This window comes from Bufo bufo, chromosome 4, assembly GCF_905171765.1.
Source record: "Bufo bufo chromosome 4, aBufBuf1.1, whole genome shotgun sequence".
NCBI classification, from domain to species: Eukaryota; Metazoa; Chordata; class Amphibia; order Anura; family Bufonidae; genus Bufo; species Bufo bufo.
Window position 1 is genome coordinate 372061627 of NC_053392.1, and position 22363 is coordinate 372083989.

General features: G+C 46.0%; 1 protein-coding gene across 2 annotated transcripts in view; it reads right to left on the bottom strand.

Annotated features, from left to right (window-relative positions):
* Window positions 1-22363, bottom strand: part of MED23 (mediator complex subunit 23) — a 130703-nt gene that overhangs the window by 58059 nt on the left and 50281 nt on the right. For both annotated transcript variants that reach the window (XM_040429132.1, XM_040429133.1), the window contains 6 exons: window positions 22172-22317; window positions 21187-21432; window positions 11556-11698; window positions 9785-9959; window positions 9181-9344; window positions 6211-6335 (listed from right to left, as the gene is read on the bottom strand). In XM_040429132.1, coding sequence (XP_040285066.1) covers window positions 6211-6335; window positions 9181-9344; window positions 9785-9959; window positions 11556-11698; window positions 21187-21432; window positions 22172-22317 — 999 coding nt within the window. The remainder of the gene's footprint in view (window positions 1-6210; window positions 6336-9180; window positions 9345-9784; window positions 9960-11555; window positions 11699-21186; window positions 21433-22171; window positions 22318-22363) is intronic.

The following is a 22363-nucleotide window of genomic DNA, read 5'->3' on the forward strand; positions in this document are numbered from 1 at the left end:
CTACGTGTCAGGACGGTGGTCTCAACAACCACGCCGTCAAACGTAGGGACCTTAAAACGCGGGTGGAAGATTGGTCCCTGAGAGAGAAGATCTTCCCTGGCGGGCAGCGGCCAGGGCGCGTCTGCCAGGAGCAGCATGAGGTCGGCATACCAAGACCGGCGGGGCCAGTCCGGAGCGACCAGAATCACCGAGACGCCTTCCGCCGCGATCTTCCGAAGGACCTTGGGCAGGAGTGGGATGGGAGGGAATATGTATGGACGCGCGAAGCCTCGCCAAGGAAGAACGAGGGCGTCGGCTCCGCAGGCTCCCAGATCCCTGGCCCTGGACAGATAGGCGGGGACCTTGTGATTGAATTTGGAGGCCATGAGGTCCACGTCCGGTATGCCCCAACGAAGGCAAATGGCCTCGAACACCTCCGGGTGAAGAGACCACTCGCCGGGGTCGACGGTGGTGCGACTGAGGAAGTCCGCCGCCCAATTGTCCACCCCTGGAATAAAAATTGCAGATAGGGCCGGGACGTGGGCTTCCGCCCAACGGAGAATGCTGGTGACCTCCCGCATTGCTGCAGCGCTGCGAGTGCCCCCCTGGTGGTTTATGTACGCCACGGCCGTGGCGTTGTCCGATTGCACACGAACTGGATGACCCTTCAGCAGATGAGTCCAGTGTCGCAGAGACAGAAGGGCCGCTCTCAGCTCCAGGACATTGATCGAGAGTTTTGACTCCGATGGAGACCAAATGCCCTGGACGGATCGGGGAGGAAACACGCCTCCCCAGCCCAAGAGACTGGCATCGGTTGTAACCACCAACCAGTTGAGCGGCAGAAAGGACCTGCCCAGAAGAGGGGACTGCAACCACCAGAGGAGAGATGACCGCACCGGAGGCGATAGATGGAAGGGATGATCCAGAGACTCCGGCGATTTGTCCCAGGAGGAGAGGATCGCCCGTTGGAGAGGGCGGGAGTGAAACTGCGCAAATGGGATCGCCTCGAAGCAGGCAACCATCTGCCCCAAGACCCGCATGCAGAAGCGGAAGGACGGTCGACGGTGGAGAAGGAGACCCCGAATCGCCCGACGGAGGATCAGTCGTTTTTCCGAGGGAAGACGTACCTCCGCCGCTCCCGTGTCTAAAAGCATTCCCAGGAAGACCAGTTGTCTGGAGGGAGGAAGGGAGGACTTGGGGAAGTTGATGACCTAACCGAATCTCGCCAGAGTCTCTAGAGTGAGATCCACGCTGGCAACCGCTTGAGAAAGGGACGGAGCCTTGATGAGGATATCGTCCAAGTACGGTAGCAGAAAAACACCCCTGGAACGGAGTAAGGCCAAAACCGGGGCCAGGACCTTGGTGAACACCCGGGGGGCTGTTGCCAGCCCAAAGGGAAGGGCGACAAACTGGAAGTGGAGGTCCCCCACGGCGAATCGGAGGAAGCGATGGTGACACCGGGCTACCGGAACATGGAGGTAGGCATCCTGTATATCGATGGAAGACATGAAATCTCCCTGCTCCAGGGAAGCCACCGCGGAACGGAGGGACTCCATCCGAAACCGTCGAAGGAGGAGAAAACGGTTGAGCTTTTTGAGGTCCAAAATGGGCCGCACCGAACCTGCCTTCTTGGGAACTACAAAGAGGTTCGAATAGCTGTCCAGTAAGGCTTGAACAGCCGCGGAGAACGCATCCGCGCTTTTCGGGTCCCGCGGGGGGCGGGAGCGAAAGAACCGATCTGGAGGGAAGGACGCAAATTCGATTTTGTATCCGGAGGACACAATTTCGAGAGCCCAGGCGTCGGAGACGTGAGCCATCCAGATGTCCCTGAAAAGGAGGAGCCGGCCCCCCCCCGGGTGGGTGGGGGCGCGCCTTCAGGCAGAGGACTGCTTTGCTGCGGGTGTGCGAGCAGCCTGCGGCCTGCGCCAGGAGGGCTGCGCCCGAAAAAACGGCTTCCTACGCTTATCCTGGGGAGGGGCCGAAGCGGCAGCTGCGGGGGGAGCCCCAGAGGTCCTGCGGGAGGACCGAAAACGAGACGCACCAGGGCGTCCGCGGGGGGCGCCCCTGGCTTGGGGTTGAGGAAGATGGGTGCTTTTACCACCCGTGGCCTCCGAAATAAGCTCGTCTAGGCGGACCCCGAAAAGGCGGGAACCCGCAAACGGTAGCCCCGCCAAGGAACGTTTGGAGGCAGCGTCCGCTTTCCAAACCTTCAGCCAGAGATCCCTCCTGACGGAAACTGCCAGGGCGGAGGAGCGTGCAATAAGGGCTCCCGCATCAAGGGAGGCCTCACAAACAAAATTCCCGGCCCGAATAATAAGCTGGGCCAAGGAACGTAGGTCCTGGATGGGGACGTCCGAGTCCAACTCCTGTTCCAGCTGCGCACCCCAAGCAGAGATTGCTTTACCTGCCCAAGCAGAGGCAAAAACCGGTCTGAGAGCAGAACCGGAGGCAGCAAAAATGCCCTTGGAAAGGGTCTCCATGCGACGGTCCTCCGCTGACTGAAGAGAGGACCCGTCGGGAACAGGGATGGCCGTGTTCTTTGACAGACGGGCCACAGGGGGGTCCACCTTGGGTGGGGACGACCAGGTGGCCACGACATCGGCTGGAAAAGGATAGCAAATGTCCAGCTTCTTGGGATTGACAAAACGGGCGTCTGGGCGAGCCCAAGCCTTAGACACCACGGAGGAGAAATCAGAGTGGATTGGAAAGACTTTTGAGGCCTGCCTGGGTCTGATAAAGGAGACGCTAGCTGCGTCAGAGCTAGGGGGGTCATCTTGCACCTTAAAGGTGTCACGAATATCAGAGATGAGTTGACCCATCGCTGAGGCTAGCTTGGACGGCAGGGCCGAGTCCATTTCCAAATCTGAAACCGCCAATTCACCTTCAGAGAGCGAATCCTTTGGAGAGGAGAGGCCCGTCTGAGTGCGCACGCGTGGCGGGGAGAGGGAGGCATCCGAGGAGGACGCTCGCTCTACTCTAAGACGCTTCTGAGAGTGCCCAGCTCAGGAGGGGTCACTAAGAAAGGGTGAACCCGCTGCAGCGGCAGAAGCGGTGGACCCGGAGGGCGCGACAGTAAGAGTGGCGTCCTGCGGGGTAGGCGGCCTGTCTATTAGGCGGCCCACGACATGAGTGAGGCTTTCCACGGCCTGGGACAGGGATCTAGCCCAGTCAGGCGGGTCAGAGGAAGCAGGGAGCGACACAGCGGGCGACTGAGGCTGCGGTGGAGCTCGGCATGCAGGACAGTGCGGATCAGACTGCCCCCGGGGAAAGGGTTCCCTACAAGCGGTACAGGCATGGTACCAAGGCTTGGCGGCTGCAGAAGGGTCTGACATGGTGGAAAAAATGTTGCACTTAAAGTGGGAGACCCCAGGGCAAAAGCGGAACGGGGATTACACCCAAGCAACAGTACTGGTGGCACGGAGGGGATTAACAGTCCTACCAGACCCGGATGATGCAAGCGGCAGCAGCAAGGGGAGCAGACTGAAGGAGGCTGTGGAGGAGAGGCAGCAGGCACGGAGATGAATAGCTTCAGGATCGGACGGCAGAGAGGATTCCACGCAGCACTATGAGATGAGGAGCCCGACGAACCCGGAAGTGGCGGAGCGCATGTAGGAAGCTCCGCCCCCCCCTGCCGCGCTGAAGGAGAAGCAGAGCCGCGCGCGCGGCAAAATGATTTTAACCCCCGAGGTGGATGAAGTGCCGGCCAAGATGAAATGGCGCCGTTCGCGCCAAGTAGGCGGCCCCCGCCGCGCCTGGATGTGGCAGACGGCCTCCTGCCTACAGCTGTCCCCTGAAGGCAGAGTCCGTGCCCTGCCGCTAAATAAAGGACTTTGCCCAGACAAAGTCCCCCCCCAAATGATACCCGGTAAGGTTGCCGGTCCGATATGCCCATGGGGGGGGGGGGATGTAGCAGCGGTGGGAGGAAGGAAGGGGAGGCTGGAGCAGCCACTCTCACCATACGCTGTCTTCGCCCTCAATCCCTCCAGCAGGGTCGCCCCTTCAGCTACTGGCACCGCAGTGGCAGGAAGCCGGGGGAGGGACTTGGCGTGCGGGCGACCCTTGAGCTGGCGGGACGCAGGGGAGCGAGGCTGCCCTGGTCCACCTTGTCTTCTGTGGGGGAGGCGGCAGTGCGGAATTACCGGCACTGGCGCAACTCAACCCAGGGAAAAACAGAGGGGTCTAATGCGCCTCTGTTGTCCCTGTAAGTAGAAAAAAATCGAATTAAAACAACAAAAAACGCAAAAATAAAAATTATAGGAAAACAACCCTGCATAAGCAGGGGGTGTCTTGCCTCCTTGGACACTAAGCAAAAACTGGCAGTCTCTTCTCCAGGCTGAAGGGTATAGCTGATGGAGGAGGGGCTTACAGCTTTCACTTAGTGTCACGCCTCCTAGGGAGCAGAGCTATACCCATGGTTTCCTGTGTCCCCCAAGGAATATGGGCGAGAAAATAAAAAAATAAAAAATCATCATTTTCCGCTAACTTGTGACAAAAAATAAAAAGTTCTATGAACTCACTATGCCCATCAGCGAATACCTTAGGGTGTGTACTTTCCGAAATGGGGTCATTTGTGGGGTGTTTGTACTGTCTGGCCATTGTAGAACCTCAGCAAACATGACAGGTGCTGAGAAAGTCAGAGCTGCTTCAAAAAGCGGAAATTCACATTTTTGTATCATAGTTTGTAAACGCTATAACTTTTACCCAAACCATTTTTTTTTTACCCAAACATTTTTTTTTTATCAAAGACATGTAGAACAATAAATTTAGATCAAAATTTATATATGGATCTCGTTTTTTTTTGCAAAATTTTACAACTGAAAGTGAAAAATGTAATTTTTTTGCAAAAATTTAATTTCGTTAAATTTCGATTAATAACAAAAAAAGTAAAAATATCAGCAGCAATGAAATACCACCAAATGAAAGCTCTATTAGTGAGAAGAAAAGGAGGTAAAATTCATTTGGGTGGTAAGTTGCATGACCGAGCAATAAACGGTGAAAGTAGTGTAGGTCAGAAGTGTAAAAAGTGGCCTGGTCTTTCAGGGTGTTTAAGCACTGGGGGCTGAGGTGGTTAAAGCCTCATGCACACGTCCGTGGAACACGGACCATGAGATACCGGCCTGGATTCCTGCTGAGTGCAGGAGCGCATGGGACATTGGTTGCTATGACGTCGGGACGCCCGCTGCTGTACAGTAATACACTCGTATTATCTATACGAGTGTATTACTGTACAGCAGCAGGCGCACGGCGTCATAGCAACCAATGACGCCGTGCGCTCCTGCACTCAGCAGGAATCCAGGCCGGTATCTCATGGTCAGTGTTCCACGGACGTGTGCATGAGGCTTAAGGGACAGCTCTCTTCTTCCACTTAAATGGCAAGGATCCACTGCAGTAAAGCTACCGTGCGGGTTTAATATTCCAGCAGTAATGTTAGTGCAATGCTGACCCGCTGGGTCTTAGCAGGTACGGAACGACTGCCAGTAACTGATTTTTCATACTTTTTCAACAATTGACTCTAATAAAAAAAATGAAAAGAGGAGCAGCCCTAAGGCAACTTTCACACATGCATTTTTGCCCGATCCGGCAAGGCTCAGCAAAAAATGCTTTCGTTATTGATACAATCGGCTGCATACATTATGAACGGATCCGGTTGTATTATCTGTAAAACAGCAATGACGGATCCGGCATTAAAACCATTGTAAGTCAATGGGTACCAGATTTGTTTTCTATTGTGTCCGAGAAAACGGATGCGGCACCATTGACTTGCATTGTGTGTCATCCGTTTTGCTCTGCAAACGAAAGGGAATGCATTCTGGTGCATTCCGTTCCCTTCAGTTCAGTTTTTTCCCCACTGACAACGAATGGGGACAAAACGGAAGTGTTTTCGATTAAACCACCACTTGCACAAAACTACTAAACACAGATAATTAAGACTATGTTCACAAAACAGCAAATCTGAAAACTGCATATTGATTAAAATGGGAATAAACATTTGTAATACTCATTATGTAAAAAATAAATAAATGCCATGTCCATTGTTGGAACAGTTTGGGTACAGAAATCACGACGAGCAGCTGCTCAAGGATTAGCCCCACTGAATGAGGCTAGAACTTTTCTGCCTTGCGGGTTAAAATAATTTATAATAAAAAAAAAAAAAAACACATTGAATGTCAAAATGGTTACAATTTACTGCTTGCGGCTGAGGTTAGCAATACAAATTATGAATATGTTTACCTGTAGTGGAGCAGGAAAGCAGCTGAGTGTGTGCAAGGCCCAGTTATGTGGTGTGAAGCTAATAATTGTCTGCAGGATGTCCTTGCACCAAGTGCCTTGAATTGATTCGGAACCTGTGAAAAAATCTAGCAAAGCAACAACACTTCATGAGTAAAAAAAAAAAAAAAAAAAAAAGAAAGATACAACTGTATATGCAAATGTTCAACATACTAGCTTCTGACAAACAATGTAAGAATGTAAGATGAAGACGTACCGTATTAAGAAAGTTTAGGGGAAAAAAGGGGGGGAAAAAAAGGAAAGAAAAAAATTCTCACAAGAGGCTTTTAAAGAGCAATTTTTCCTAAAAATGCTTGCCCTCTGCTGTTTCTGTCTTAGTACCATTTGCATCTGGGAGAGCGGAGCACAAGCTTTTACAATTATTACAGGAGTTGTCACCCAGGCTATTAGAGTTCTGGGTGCCCTACTTATTCAGCGATCCATTCACTGCCCCTGAAAAAACCCAAAAGGCTAATTTTCTATGGATGAGAACTCCTGTAATGGAGGTCATGGTCTGAACAGTGTATATTTACCAATGACCTATTTTAAGCAAAATGCTGATTCATAGATCTGACCTTCCCACAATACACAGAGACATTGGAGCATTATAATTTATTACAACTCACCTATTGCACACGACAGTCTGCCCTCCGAGATATACGGTCCGTGAGCGGGCCATATGTAACAGAGCGGCATTGATCGTGCGCACGGGAGTACACAGCATCATAGATTACAGTGATGCTTCGCATATTGGGCCGCCCACGGGGCTAGGGTCCTGCACTCATATGATCTTATGTGGGACAATAGCCCCGCGGGCAGCCCGACGTGCACAGCATCACTGTAATCTATGATGCTGTGTGCTCCCGTGCAGACAATCAATGCTTCTCCGGGACATATGGCCCGCTCACGGACCGTATATCTCGGAGGGCATACGACCGTGTGCAAGAGGCCTAAGGGTTTTTATCAAAAACTTGGTTAGAAGGGGCTGGCTGCTTGGAGCAGGGAGAGTTGGGTGGGTCCTTGCTCCAATTAGCCACTCCAGGTATTTGTGGTAACTGTGGCTAATCACCTGAAAAGCTGGGTGTGCCATAAACGGGGCAGACAGCTCACTAATTGAGGTCTCTGCTCCCGGGAAGCTGCTGTGAGTAAAAAGCAACCGTGTGTCTTGTTTATGGTGCTGGGTACAAGACTCAGTTTCCTTTAGTTAGGAACTGCTTGATGTAAATAAGTAGTGGCCAGACAGCCAGGTATTTCTTTTATTTTGTACTGTTGTGATTAATACTTCTGTCTGCAAAAGCCAATAAAACTGGCTGAGTCAATTGCACCATACTTGCTCGGACTGGACGGTGTTTTGTGTGCCAACAGCGCCCGTCTATCCCAGGAGACCGTGAGCTAATCCCGTTACATTACATACACCTTAGATAGCGGTATGGCTTCTGTCACCCCACTAAACCTTTTTTTTTTTGTTTACTTATAATCCCCACACTGCGATTTATGCCTACATAATCAAATTAATCATTTTGGTCCTGTAGATTTTTTTTAAAACATGCTTTTAAAATATGCAAATTACCTTGCTACCAGCAAGTAGGGCGGCTACTTGCTGGTAGCAGCCGCATCCTCCGATCCTAAAGACGCCCCCTCCGCATTGTGATTGACAGGGCCAGGGAACGGAATCGTTCTCTGCTGGCCCTGCCTGTTAGCATTCAAAATCTGGCGCCTGCGCCGCGGCCGTACCTGTCTTCAATCTGCGCAGGCGCACTGAGAGGCGGCTCGCTCCATCCTCAATGAGCCTGCGCCGGGTGTAGATGTGACGTCATCGGCGCAGGCGCATTGAGGATGGAGAGGCTGAGCGAGGGCCGCCTTTCAGTGCGCCTGCGCCGATTGAAGACAGGTACGGCCGCGGCGGAGGCGCCAGATTTTGAATGCTAACAGGCAGGGCCAGCGGAGAACGATTCCGTTTCCTGACCCTGTCAATCACAATGCGGAGGGGGCGTCTTTAGGATCGGAGGATGCGGCTGCTACCAGCAAGTAGCCGCCCTACTTGCTGGTAGCAAGGTAATTTGCATATTTTAAAAGCATGTTTTAAACAAAATCTACAGGACCAAAATGATTAATTTGATTATGTAGGCATAAATCGCAGTGTGGGGATTATAAGTAAGCAAAAAAAAAAAGGTTTAGTGGGCTGACAGAAGCCTTTTAACATGCATGTGTTTTCAATTGGGAAAGGGGAATAAACTACAAAGAGACATCTGACAGTAGCTTAAATAGGTTGTCACACTTGAGCAAATGGTATTTATATCATGTAGAGAAAGGTAATACAAGGCACTTACTAATGTATTGTAATTGTCCATATGGCCTCCTTTGCTGGCTGGATTCATTTTTCCATCACATTATACAATGATTACTTCTATGGTTACGACACCATGCAATCTATCAGTGGTGGTCGTGCTTGCACATTGTAGGGAAAAAGTGTCAGCCTCTCTGGTGGCTGAGACCGCAGAAGTACAGGTAGGTTGGGGCTTTTTTCTATAGTGTGCAAGCGCGGCCACCACTGCTGGATTGCACGGTGGCCGTAACCATGGAAACAAGCAATGTATAATGCGAAGGGAAAATGAATCCAGCGAGCAAAGGAGTCAATATGGAAAATCACAATACATTAGTAAGTGCCTTGTATTAACTTTTTCTACATAATAAATGCAATTTGCTGAAGTGGAACAACTGCTTTAAATCCAGTAAGAAGAAAGAATTGGGTACGTTGAAATGCAACCCTCCCGTTATTTCTCCCCCCGACATCTGCCATCACAGGAGAGTAGGGGCACCATGAATACACATAAGATCGTCAGCTATTCCCATTAAAATTGTCAGGTTCAGAGGATGTTAATATGTACAGTCACCTTATTTTTTTTCTCTTACTGCTAAAGACACTAAACATACCAGTGACGTGAGTGGCTCTTGCCAGCGTTAAAATCAGTGCTCTGTTCAGCTCCTCCGATTCTGCTGATAAAACAGTTTTGGGATCGCTCAGGAAACGAGTAAACTGTGGCTGCACCTCAGAACTTCCCAGAGCTGTGATCAATCTTAAAGCTGTACTCTCAACACTTGAAATAAAAAAAATATATAGATTTGGGATTTTTTTTCAGGACATAAAATAAGAAAACAAAGCAAATAACCTTCAAATAAAGCTTAAGAGGTATTTGAGTGACACCAATTCAGAACATGGTATATCTATACAATGGCAATATTTCAGTCAAACTCAGTAGCCTCTTTTCGTTTCCCCCCCCAACAGGAGACCTAGTATCTCCACAGATATATGGCATGTCCTATAGATATGCCTTCTAGTTCTTTGCCTGGAAGTCCCCTTTAAGTAACTGCTCTCTGCTCTTTGGCTTAACTAATAAGACATCGTCTATCTGTATAACTGATTAGAGCACATACACCCAATACAGGGAGGAAAGGAAAACTGAAATTACATCATGTAAAAACATGTCAGAAATATAAACTTAATCATGGGCCAAGTATTGAATTTAGGGGTACCAACCAGAGGTGGAGCTGATTCTGATTGGTCTGTGGGACTCCAGCAAGCGAATGGAGGTGACTTAGGAGCTGAACTCGATAATGAGGCTGGATATGGTGCATTCGGTAACTGAACATTTCCAGCAGGGTGTGAAGGATTCCCCATGAATGAGACTTGAACACAGTGGGTAATAGCTGACCTGGTAGAAGAAAAATAAAAGTGTTTAAAATACAAATCTAGTCACAGTCTTCTGTTTTACTTCTCTGCACCCATATAGCCTCCCAAAGCCTTTTCTTTGTGTTCTCTCCCCTCACATCACTGAAAGACATCACTGATTGTTAGGCCTCATGCACATGGCCGTTGCCCGGCCGTGCCCGTATTGCGGCACGCAATCTGGAAGGTCCGGTGCGGAACAAAGACACAGAACCCCATGGAAGCACCACGGAGTGGCTTCGTGGGGTTTCTGTCCGTGCCCATGCAATACTTTTTTGCAGTGCGGACGAACCACGGACCCATTTAAGTTGAATGGGTCTTAATCTGCAAACTGCGGTCCCCAATGCGCGGAACGGCCGATCAACGTGTGCATGAGGCCTTAAACTGAGGCTGCTTTCATACACACACTTTTGGTGGTGTTTTCTGCACTTTTTGTGGCGTTTACAGTGGTAAAACGCCATCTCCAGATGAAACTGAAGGTCCACGGGAAACATTAAACAGGACAGATAAGCTCCTTTTTGCTCTGGGTGTTCTTGTTAATTAGGTAAGAAGATGGGCAATTTGTCATCTAATTAGCTAATGTACCTAATCAGGTCACTTGTCTCTGTGACATGCAATCTGGATCATGACAAATTTTGGGTGTTTTCAGTTCTGGTGAATATATGATATGTGCATTTAGTCATAGAACTTACATTTTTTAGGAGATGCCTCAGGCTGTGTTTTGTGTCAGACCTGCCAGCAAATATTAATTTATGAATTTTGACAAAAAGTTACACTTTGGTGCAAAACCGCACATGGTGCCCATAAGCATAAAATGCTGGGTAGAATGGTCCCTATATGTCAGGGACCATACCGTAGCTATGGGGTTATAATATATTTATTTTGATGACAGCATAGAAGTTAATATCTGTCAGCTTAATATGCTGCCTCCTGGGAGCTGCAATTCTGGTACATCTTTCATTGTAGCTCTGCAGTGTGCTGTGCCTCTGTAATCACTTATTTTCTAGGATGAGCCAGCTCCCACCTTTAGGTTCCGCCTCTATCTCCAGAACAGCACCTTCAAAGTGCAGGGAGGGCAGGCATGCAAGCGCAGACACCCTCCATTTTCTGCTATGGGAGTTCAGAAGTTCTGAGTCAGTGCTTGACTATGTCCACCAGTCCCATAGAGGTGAATGGAGAAGTTGCCGAGTTGCGTGGCTTGCTCTCCATTCACTGCTTTTTGGAACTTCCATGGCATTGAATGGTGTGCAAGCAGCGCAAGCATAGTGTACACACCTTCACTTTGTTTTTCACCCATTCTGAAGACAGGAGTCAGTCCCAGAGTTGGGACCTGCACCTATTTGACATTGATGACATTTCCTAGAGATAAGCCATCAATGTCCCAGATGAGACGACAACCCCTTTAAGTTCGGGTTTTTGATCGTGCAGTCACGGTCTCCTTCAGTTACTACCACCAAACTACACAGATGCTGAATGGAGTTATATAATTATTATTATTATTTAATATTAAAATTCTCTGCTCGACTGGATTGCTTGCTCTTTTTATAGTCTACATTTTATGCATAAAATGACAAATGCTTACTGATGAATCCTTTGATGCCAAGTGATTCTATCTCCATATATACCAACAAGCGACTGTAGGTTTCCACGAGTGCAGGGGCCAGGGCTGGGCTAGATTTTGTATGAGCCAGTTTAATAACTCTAGTAGCAATGCTGTGTATAAGACTGAAAAATAAGAAAGAAAAAAAAAAAGTCATTAAAAAAATAACAAACCAAAAGTTACAGCAAGGAATTGTAGAATATGTGTGGCCAAAGCAATAAATGTGTTACTCTACCAATGAGTCACCAAGAAAATGGTTCAACATTTCATATTGTGCAGAAAAAGGTTTTAAAAACCTTTTCATTGTTACTACAGAAAGACTCCAATACTTTTCATACTTTCATTTACTACCTTCTTTGAAGTTTTTTTTGTGTATATGAGTTCAGAAACCAGTAAAATTAAATCTAACAGATAATATAATTTTCGAGTTGAAATGCAGATAGTTGAGAGGTTGATCGTTGAGTATAGCCACTTTTACATGGCAATATCCTGGTCAGTAAAACAAAGACAGGACTAGGTCCAAAATACAGAAGAAGATTAAAAAATATTTCCATTATATTTCTGTTTATATTCCACTTTTGGACTTGAACTGCAAATACTGATGTAAAATACTGACTAAAACACAATTCAGACAAGGAAAGCGGTCCAACCCTAATGTCTTCAACCCCGCTTCCATATAACCTTTTGCATGACCTTTTCTCAATTTTAATAAAAGTTTTCAACGCTCTCCAACTCTTCCCTTCACTGCAAGACAATTGCTTGAAGCTGACATACTAGTTTTCCCAAAACCTGGCAGAGACAGCTCTTGTTGCCCTAATTGTCACCCCATTTCCCTTGTGGAAAATGATAAAAAAGTTCACCTAGAAAGAGTTCAGATGAAAAGCTTGTTTTACAATATACACTGCTCAAAAAAATAAAGGGAACACAAAAATAACATCCTAGATCTGAGTTAATTAAATATTCTTCTGAAATACTTTGTTCTTTACATAGTTGAATGTGCTGACAACAAAATCACACAAAAATAAAAAAATGGAAATCAAATTTTTTAACCCATCGAGGTCTGGATTTGGAGTCACACTCAAAATTAAAGTGGAAAAACACACTACAGGCTGATCCAACTTTGATGTAATGTCCTTAAAACAAGTCAAAATGAGGCTCAGTAGTGTGTGTGGCCTCCACGTGCCTGTATATGCTCCTGATGAGGTGGCGGACGGTCTCCTGAGGGATCTCCTCCCAGGCCTGGACTAAAGCATCTGCCAACTCCTGGACAGTCTGTGGTGCAACGTGACGTTGGTGGATAGAGCGAGACATGATGTGCCAGATGTGCTCAATTGGATTCAGGTCTGGGGAACGGGCGGGCCAGTCCATAGCATCAATGCCTTTGTCTTGCAGGAACTGCTGACACACTCCAGCCACATGAGGTCTAGCATGGTCTTGCATTAGGAGGAACCCAGGGCCAACCGCACCAGCATATGGTCTCACAAGGGGTCTGAGGATCTCATCTCGGTATCTAATGGCAGTCAGGCTACCTCTGGCGAGCACATGGAGGGCTGTGCCGCCCTCCAAAGAAATGCCACCCCACACCATTACTGACCCAATGCCAAACCGGTCATGCTGGAGGATGTTGCAGGCAGCAGAACGTTCTCCACCGCGTCTCAAGACTCTGTCACGTCTGTCACATGTGCTCAGTGTGAACCTGCTTTCATCTGTGAAGAGCACAGGGCGCCAGTGGCGAATTTGCCAATCTTGGTGTTCTATGGCAAATGCCAAACGTCCTGCACGGTGTTGGGCTGTAAGCACAACCCCCACCTGTGGACGTCGGGCCCTCATAGAGTCTGTTTCTGACCATTTGAGCAGACACATGCACATTTGTGGCCTGCTGGGGGTCATTTTGCAGGGCTCTGGCAGTGCTCCTCCTGTTCCTCCTTGCACAAAGGCGGAGGTAGCGGTCCTGCTGCTGGGTTGTTGCCCTCCTACGGCCTCCTCCACGTCTCCTGATGTATTGGCCTGTCTCCTGGTAGCGCCTCCATGCTCTGGACACTACGCTGACAGACACAGCAAACCTTCTTGCCACATCTCGTATTGATGTGCCATCCTGGATAAGCTGCACTACCTGAGCCACTTGTGTGGGTTGTAGACTCCGTCTCATGCTACCACTAGAGTGAAAGCACCGCCAGCATTCAAAAGTGACCAAAACATCAGCCAGGAAGCATAGGAACTGAGAAGTGGTCTGTGATCACCACCTGCAGAACCACTCCTTTATTGGGGGTGTCTTGCTAATTGCCTATAATTTCCACCTGTTGTCTATCCCATTTGCACAACAGCATGTGAAATTGATAGTCACTCAGTGTTGCTTCCTAAGTGGACAGTTTGATTTCACCGAAGTGTGATTGACTTGGAGTTACATTGTGTTGTTTAAGTGTTCCCTTTATTTTTTTGAGCAGTGTAGTAATGCTGGACGGTGTTCTCTGTAGTGATCAAAGTTGCAAGATCCTTACTTAACATACAGATGCTCCACCGATTTATTTTTTGTCGTCTGGCCTGACAGCCCTGTTTTTCCATCTTCTGTCATCAGGGGCGGATTGGGAATTTAAAGTGGCCCTGGAAAAAAATACTAAAAGTGGCACCGTTTTGTAGTCAGGTCCAAACTAATGGAAGGCAGGGCCAACACAAGTAGGCAGGGCCAGCAATACCACCCTAACAGAGCCAAATACCACAGTCCATCACAAAATATTGCAGCCATCAGCACAAAATACATTCCCAAAAAATTTCAGTTGCCGGCCGTGAGGAGGCCTCAGGAGGCCCCTTGGGCATGGGCCCACTGGGAAATTTCCCTGCAAGGTCTATGGTCAATCTGCCCCTGTCTGTCTTACAAGACTGTTGATTGAGTGTTGTTGCAGTGCTCATTATGCCTGCACCATTTGTGAAATTAACAGACTTTAAAGAGGACCTTTCATCAGTTTAGCCCTAGTCTAATTATGATCTTACCTTATAGGGCGACCCAAACTGATGCCATGGCACTTTTTCTTTTTCAAAGACCCTCCCCACCCCCCACCTCCCATTCGTCCGCTCTTGGCCCGTTGATTTCAGCGACTTATATTATAATCAGTCGACTCGGTTATACTAGGCGGAGACTCGCAGTTTCGCTGGGGGTGGTTCTCTTCTCCCTGGCTATGAGCGCATCCAATAAGAGCGCACCTTTTTGCCAGGGAGAATGAGCTCCTCCCTGGCTAAGAGAGGTGCGCTTTGATTGGATGCGCTCACAGCCAGGGAGAAGAGAACCGCCCCCAGCGAAACTGCGAGTCTCTGCCTAGTATAACTGAGTCGGCTCATTATAATATAAGGCGCCGAAATCAATGGGGCCCAAGAGCGGACGAAGGGGGGGGTTTGGTCTTTGGGGAAAAAAAAGAAAAAAAAAGTGCCATGGCATCAGTGGGGACCACCCTATAAGGTAAGACCATAATTAGACTAGGCTAAACTGATGAAAGGGAAAGTGGGACTTCAAGAAACTAGATGGTCCATCTGTCAAATCTTGGAAAGAGTTGGACGTGAAATTTCTGTAGTGCATCAGTGCACCGTAAAAAAGCATCTCCTTGAAGCTAAACTGCATTAATGCACTCCACTAGCTTGTTTCCCACAGACCTCTCATCATCGCCAAGAGCTCCTGCACTGGTGTTAGGCAAGAGCCCAATGGAGACATGCATGGCAAACCATAGTGTTTACTGATCAAAGCAGGTACTTCTTTGGTACCAACGATGGCTACCTCAGAATTTTGCAAGCAAGAGCACCTACTATCATCATGTATAGTGCGGGGACACAAAGGACTACCATACATTAGACATCATGCCTGTTCCCATCTGGAATTAATGGAAGGAACACTGACCAGCATTTGGTATGTCCAGGATATCCAGCATCTGTATGCCCATCACCAAGCCAGAATGGCAGCCTGTATTGCAGCAATCAGAGATGCCACCCAGTATTAATGTGACCCTGCCTTAAAATATACCCTGCTTGAGAACCCAAAATAAAAGGTGCACCACCTTGGTTGTGTGATCATTGACCAAGCACCACTAGTAGTTTATACTTTGTGAATCTCAGCTCAATTGCATTACATTTTCAGGGACGGATCAGTTTTCTATTGTGTCAGAGAAAACGGATCTGTCCCCATTGACTTGCATTGTGGGTCATAACGGATCAGTCTTGCTCCGCATCTCAGGACGGAAAGCAAACTGCAGCCTGCTGCAGTTTGCTCTCCGGTACGAGAACGGAATGGAATGCATTTTGGAGCACTCCCTGCTGTTCAGTTATGTTTTGTCCCCATTGACAATGAATAAGGACAAAACGGAAATGTTTTTTTCCCGGTATTGAGACCCTGTGATGGATCTCAATACCGGAAAATATTAACGCTAGTGTGAAAGTATCCTAAACTGGACATTTATTATGGCCTCTCAAACACTCAAGTTTGGTCCCAAAGTCCTTGACAGAAATCCTGGCATCAAATACAGGCCACTCTAAGTAAGGGTGCAAGTCAATGGACTGGTTTGTATACATCCATAATGGCCCTTAACACCCTTCTTATATGTGACTGTCACAGGGCACCTAGTGTTTGCCATTAAGAAAAGTATGAACAACTCTGAATACAATAGGGTAGACAAGACTGTAAGATAGCACTTTATGATCATGATTTGCTCCCAAATGTCTTCTAAACTCCTCAATTAAAGGGGTTATCTCACAGGACAACACGAGTTGGCAAATTATTTGGGTAAGGCCTCCTTCACACCTGCAATGTTGATTTTTCGTTGTTCTGCTCCAACTAAAATAACGCAATTGCTGGATTTGACACGTAACTGACTGGAACAGAGCTAAACAGATCCCACTGACTATAATGGGGTGCATTCGGGAGCCCGCTTTTTTGTGGAGAAAACAGTCCTGCTGTTTTTGACAGAATCTGCAATGGAGGCCATGAATAGAGCCTACAACGTAGATGAAAGACTGGCCTTAGTAGCCAGAAACTACAGGATTACTTTAAAAATATAGTCCAAGAGAAAAATTATTAAAAATATATATATTTAACATAAAAACTTGATTTAAAGGATGTCTGTTGGCTCATTTTCAACTATTAAACTACTGCCAGCAGACTCTGATCATATAAACAGCAAGGAAAAAATACTTTTTCCCCTTGCCGGTGGTTCCGTGCCCCAGAAAACTAAGTTTAATCCAATATGCAACTGAAGTGCATGTGCCCAGTTGGGTGGTCTCATGCAGCAAGAGCCTAGCTCCTCAATTCCTAACTGAGCCCCACTGCTCTCCTTTGCTTCTGATTGACATCTCCATCTCTCTCCCTAATGTAATTTATCCCCACTATGAAATCTTGCACATGTGCAGTATACAGCCAGAACTTCTTAGTTGGCAATGTAAGGCCTGGCTGTACATTGCGCTGTGTGACATTTTAGAGCGTGGATGCGTGACGCTGAGAGAAGGATAGGTCAATCAAACAGGAGAGTGGATGGAGGGGAGGTTAAGCTCTCGCTGCACCATGAAACTCAATATTGCAATATTGGATCAAGCTTCTTTTTCTCAGGCATAAGACTACTGACAAAGGGGAAAAAAAAGAAGTATGCTCTGTATGCAGTTTATGTCACCTACAGTCCGCTGGCAGTAGTTTAATAGCTGGCAATGGGCTAACAGACTCCCTTTAACCTCTTAAGGACACATGACGTACCGGTACGTCATGATGTCCTGGTACTTAAGGACACATGACGTACCGGTACGTCATGTGTTGTTCCGATCACTGCCGCCCAGCCGGCAGTGATCGGAACAAGGTGCCTGCTCAAATCATTGAGCAGGCACCTAGGCTAAATGCGCGGGGGGGTCCCGTGACCCCCCCATGTCGGCGATCGCAACAAACCGCAGGTCAATTCAGACCTGCGGTTTGATGCGCTTTTTGCAGTTTCTGATCCCCGCGGTCCCTGACCGCGAGGATCAGAAACTTTATAATGTCCAAATTATATCTGTATCCCCCCCCCCCCTGAGTGATTTTGGCCCCGTGGGAGGTGCAGGGGGAGGGTTGCGGGCGGTGGGGGCGGTGCGGGAGGCGGGCGGTGCGGCAGGCGGGATCGCGATCCCCCGCCCGCCTCCCCTTGTATAATCGTTGGCTTCTAGTGGGTATACCAGGGTGCCAGCACATTGCTGGCACCCTGGTATAAACGGCTGACATCTGCGATGCGATGTCAGCCGTTTAACCCTTTCCATACAGCGGTCCGTACGGACCGCTGTATGGAAAAAGTTAACAGTAAGAGGGAGCTCCCTCCCTCTCCCATCGGGGGGCTGCAGTGCCTTTGCAGCCCCCCGATGGAGAGGGAGAGAGCCCCCAGAGAGCCCCCCGACAGATCCCCTCCTTACCCTTCCCCGTCTGCGAAGTTCTGAGCAGACGGGGAAGGTTCCCATTGCAACAGGACGCCTGCTCAGGCGTCCTGCTGTCCATGGTGCTGAACAGATCTGTGCTAAAAGCATAGATCTGTTCAGTGTAAGTAAAATACAGTACAGAACAATATATATTGTACTGTACTGTATTATACAGACATCAGACCCACTGGATCTTCAAGAACCAAGTGGGTCTGGGTAAAAAAAAAAAGTGAAAAAAAGTGAAAAAAAAGTAAAAATCAAAAAACACATTTATCACTGATTAAAAATGAAAAAAATAAAATTCCCTACACATGTTTGGTATCGCCGCGTCCGTAACGACCTGATCTATAAAACGGTCATGTTACTTTACCCGAACGGTGAACGCCATAAAAATAAAAAATAAAAAACTATGATGAAATTGAAATTTTGCCCACCTTACTTCCCAAAAAAAGATAATAAAAGTGATCAAAAAAGTCGCATGTACGCCAAAATTGTAACAATCAAGCCGTCATCTCATACCACAAAAATCATACCCTACCCAAGATAATCGCCCCAAAACTGAAAAAACTATGGCTCTTAGACTATGGAAACACTAAAACATGTTTTTTTTTTGTTTCAAAAATGAAATCCTTGTGTAAAACTTACATAAATTAAAAAAAAGTATACATATTAGGTATCGCCGCGTCCGTATCGACCGGCTCTATAAAAATATCACATGATCTAACCCCTCAGATGACCACCGTGAAAATTTTTTTAAATAAAAACGGTGTAAAAAAAGCAATTTTTTGTCATCTTACGTCACAAAAAGTGTAATAGCAAGTGATCAAAAAGTCATATGCACCCCAAAATAGTGCCAATCAAACAGTCATCTCATCCCGCAAAAAATGAGACCCTACTTAAGATAATCGCCCAAAAACTGAAAAAACTATGGCTCTTAGACTATGGAGACACTAAAACATTTTCTTTGTTTTCAAAATGAAATCATTGTGTAAAACTTACATAAAAAAAAAAAAAAGCATACATATTAGGTATCGCTGCGTCCGTGACAACCTGCTCTATAAAATTACCACATGATCTAACCTGTCAGATGAATGTTGTAAATAACAAAAAAAAAAAAAAAAACAGTGCCAAAAAAGCTATTTTTTGTTACCTTGCCTCACAAAAAGTGTAATATAGAGCAACCAAAAATCATATGTACCCTAAACTAGTACCAACAATACTGCCACCCTATCCCGTAGTTTCTACAATGGGGTCACTTTTTTGGAGTTTCTACTCTAGGGGTGCATCAGGGGGGCTTCAAATGGGACATGGTGTCAAAAAAACAGTCCAGCAAAATCTGCCTTCCAAAAACCGTATGGCATTCCTTTCCTTCTGCGCCCTGCCGTGTGCCCGTACAGCGGTTTACGACCACATATGGGGTGTTTCTGTAAACTACAGAATCAGGGCCATAAATAATGAGTTTTGTTTGGCTGTTAACCCTTGCTTTGTAACTGGAAAAAAAATATTAAAATGGAAAATCTGCCAAAAAAGTGAAATTTTGAAATTGTATCTATTTTCCATTAAATCTTGTGCAACACCTAAAGGGTTAAAAAAGTTTGTAAAATCAGTTTTGAATACCTTGAGGGGTGTAGTTTCTTAGATGGGGTCACTTTTATGGAGTTTCTACTCTAGGGGTGCATCAGGGGGGCTTCAAATGGGACATGTGTAAATAAACCAGTCCAGTAAAATCTGTCTTCCAAAAACCAAACGGCGCACCTTTCAATCTACGCCCCGCTGTGTGGCCGTACAGTAGTTTACAGCCACATATTGGGTGTTTATGTAAACGACAGAGTCAGGGCAATAAAGATACAGTCTTGTTTGGCTGTTAACCCTTGCTTTGTTAGTGGAAAAAATGGGTTAAAATGGAAAAAAGTCATCACAATTTTTGGGGGTATTACTATGTATTACAGAAGTAGAGAAACTGAAACTTTGAAATTTGCAAATTTTTCAAATTTTTTGTTAAATTAGGTATTTTTTGGGGCAAAAAAAAATTTTTTTTTTACTTCATTTTACCAGTGTCATGAAGTACAATATGTGACGAAAAAACAATCTCAGAACGGCCTGGATAAGTCAAAGCGTTTTAAAGTTATCAGCACTTAAAGGGACTCTGGTCAGATTTGCAAAAAATGGCCTGGTCCTAAGGTGTAAAAAGGCTGTGTCCTTAAGGGGTTAAACAATAGGTCATTTTCTGACGACACATTCTCCTTTTAATTATTAAAATAGAAGCTCTTTATATTACATGAACTTATTTCCTATATTCCTATCATCACCCCTCTGCCCCTGTTTTCTGAATCTTAAACCAAGCTGGTAAATTTGTATTTCTTAAACTTAAAAATGTATTTGAAGAAAATGCTGCGAGTTAAATGTGGCCTTCTACAGATTTTGTTTCAGTTTCTCTGGATTCCATTTTAAGTTCTTCATTAATGTGCACTGCTGCTTCCAATAATGCTAGTTAAGATAAGTGTACCGCCAAGTATGAACAAGTTTGCATAAATGTAAAGTACCGGTGAATATAAGAAACTTTGTAATAAATCTTATTATCTTATTAAAGAATTATGCTTCCTCGTAGGCTTTTCAGGCTGCTTTTCCTCCTTCCCTTCACTCAGCCATAGCACCTGTCTCCAGCACCACACATAAAAGTCTATGGAGGGGGGAGTAGAAATGAGGAGGCTGCTGCCGGGCAGAGATTTATTACCTCAGCGGGAGCACATTATCTTACTAGATATAGTACAGTCAAAAGTGCTAAGTGCAGCATAGCTAAGAAACTGCAGTTTGTGTGTCTGTCATTTAGCAGCCTCCTCTTCTCCGCCATCCTCTCTCCACAGACTTAAAAAATTAAAGCCAGAAAAGAGCAAAGCAGCCTGATAGAAACCCTTTTCTTTAATAAGATATATTACAAAGCTTATTATATTCATATGTCCTATTCGTTCAGGAAAAGCTGTTTTATAGTTTATCTTCAAGTTTATCAGCATAGTTCTGAGCTCTCACAATGCAATGCTCACAGATAACAGGAATACAGCAGAATTGAAAGTTTTCTGTCTGAACAGCCACCCAAACGTCACACAAATAATGAAAGCAGTTTACAAAACGAGTCAGCTTTCTATGTAGACTTCTGCATATTGGTAAATGTCAATCGAGAGTGAGTGTCATTATCCTTTAAGAGCCATACCTCATTTTTGCATGAACAGTAAGTGAATCCAACAAGTTCATTGGCAGCGGAGTAGTTGAACCAGATGCTGTACAATTTGTCCCTGGTAGTGGTATCTTTACATTTCCATTTCCATAAATAGTTTCCACAAGCACTCCCATGGGTAACGTGAAATACTCAGAATTGGTGGAATAGGCATTGCACAGTAAGGCTATTTTGTAGTCGTTCATATGCAAGCTCTTATTCCGTAAACTCTGCTGCAAAAACCTAAAAAAGAAGGCACAATCCAGTTACAAATAAAATGCTACCTGAATCTATAAAAAAAAAATACTAAAATAGGTAAGGACATTTAATATGGATTTTTCAGTCTAGCAATACAACAAACACATCAACAGTATAAAATTTTAAATTTACTAATAAGGGCTCATTCACACGACCGTATGAATAGTTCCACATCCGTTGTTCCGTCCCGCAAATTGCAGAAGGCACATGGACGGCATACTTGTTTTGCGGATACCCAAATTGCGGGTCTCAAAACACGGCGCGGTCGTGTGAATGCGCCCTAACTGTAGTAAACTGATACTGAGCAAAGAGCAGATTCAAATTAGACAGGCTAATAGGGTACAAATAGGCTTGGGTTAGCAAAGGATGGAGCTACTTACAAAAAGTTTATTTCTATTAAGTCCTTCTTTAAAAACAGTCAAAATATAAGGGTCAGTTCACAGTTTTGGCGCTGATTTTGGGGTGCTTCTACCTCAAAATCAGCTCCAAAAAACAGCCTCATTCATTTCAATGGGAAGCAGCTTTTTTCTTTCTTTTCTTTTTTTTTTTTACACACACACACATCTAAAAAAAAAAAACAGTATATCCTATCTTGGGGCAGAATCAGCGCTGAATCTCCCATTGAAATGCAATTAATGTGGAGGTCATTACATATATGGTGGTGATGAACCAAGATAACATTCAATATTCAGTTAATATGTATCAATAGTGTTTTTTTACATACTCATGATGTAACTTTAGTGAGTGAGGAATAGGAATCTGTAGCTTGGAGTTGTCATTTTGAGCTTTTCTGTTAAGGTGGATCCAAATACAAGTCATTGCAAAGGAATGTGTGGACTGAGGCTTGGTGATATCTGGCACAGGGATACACTAAAACAAAATAAAATGATTAAAACAATTTTTAAAAAAAATTGGG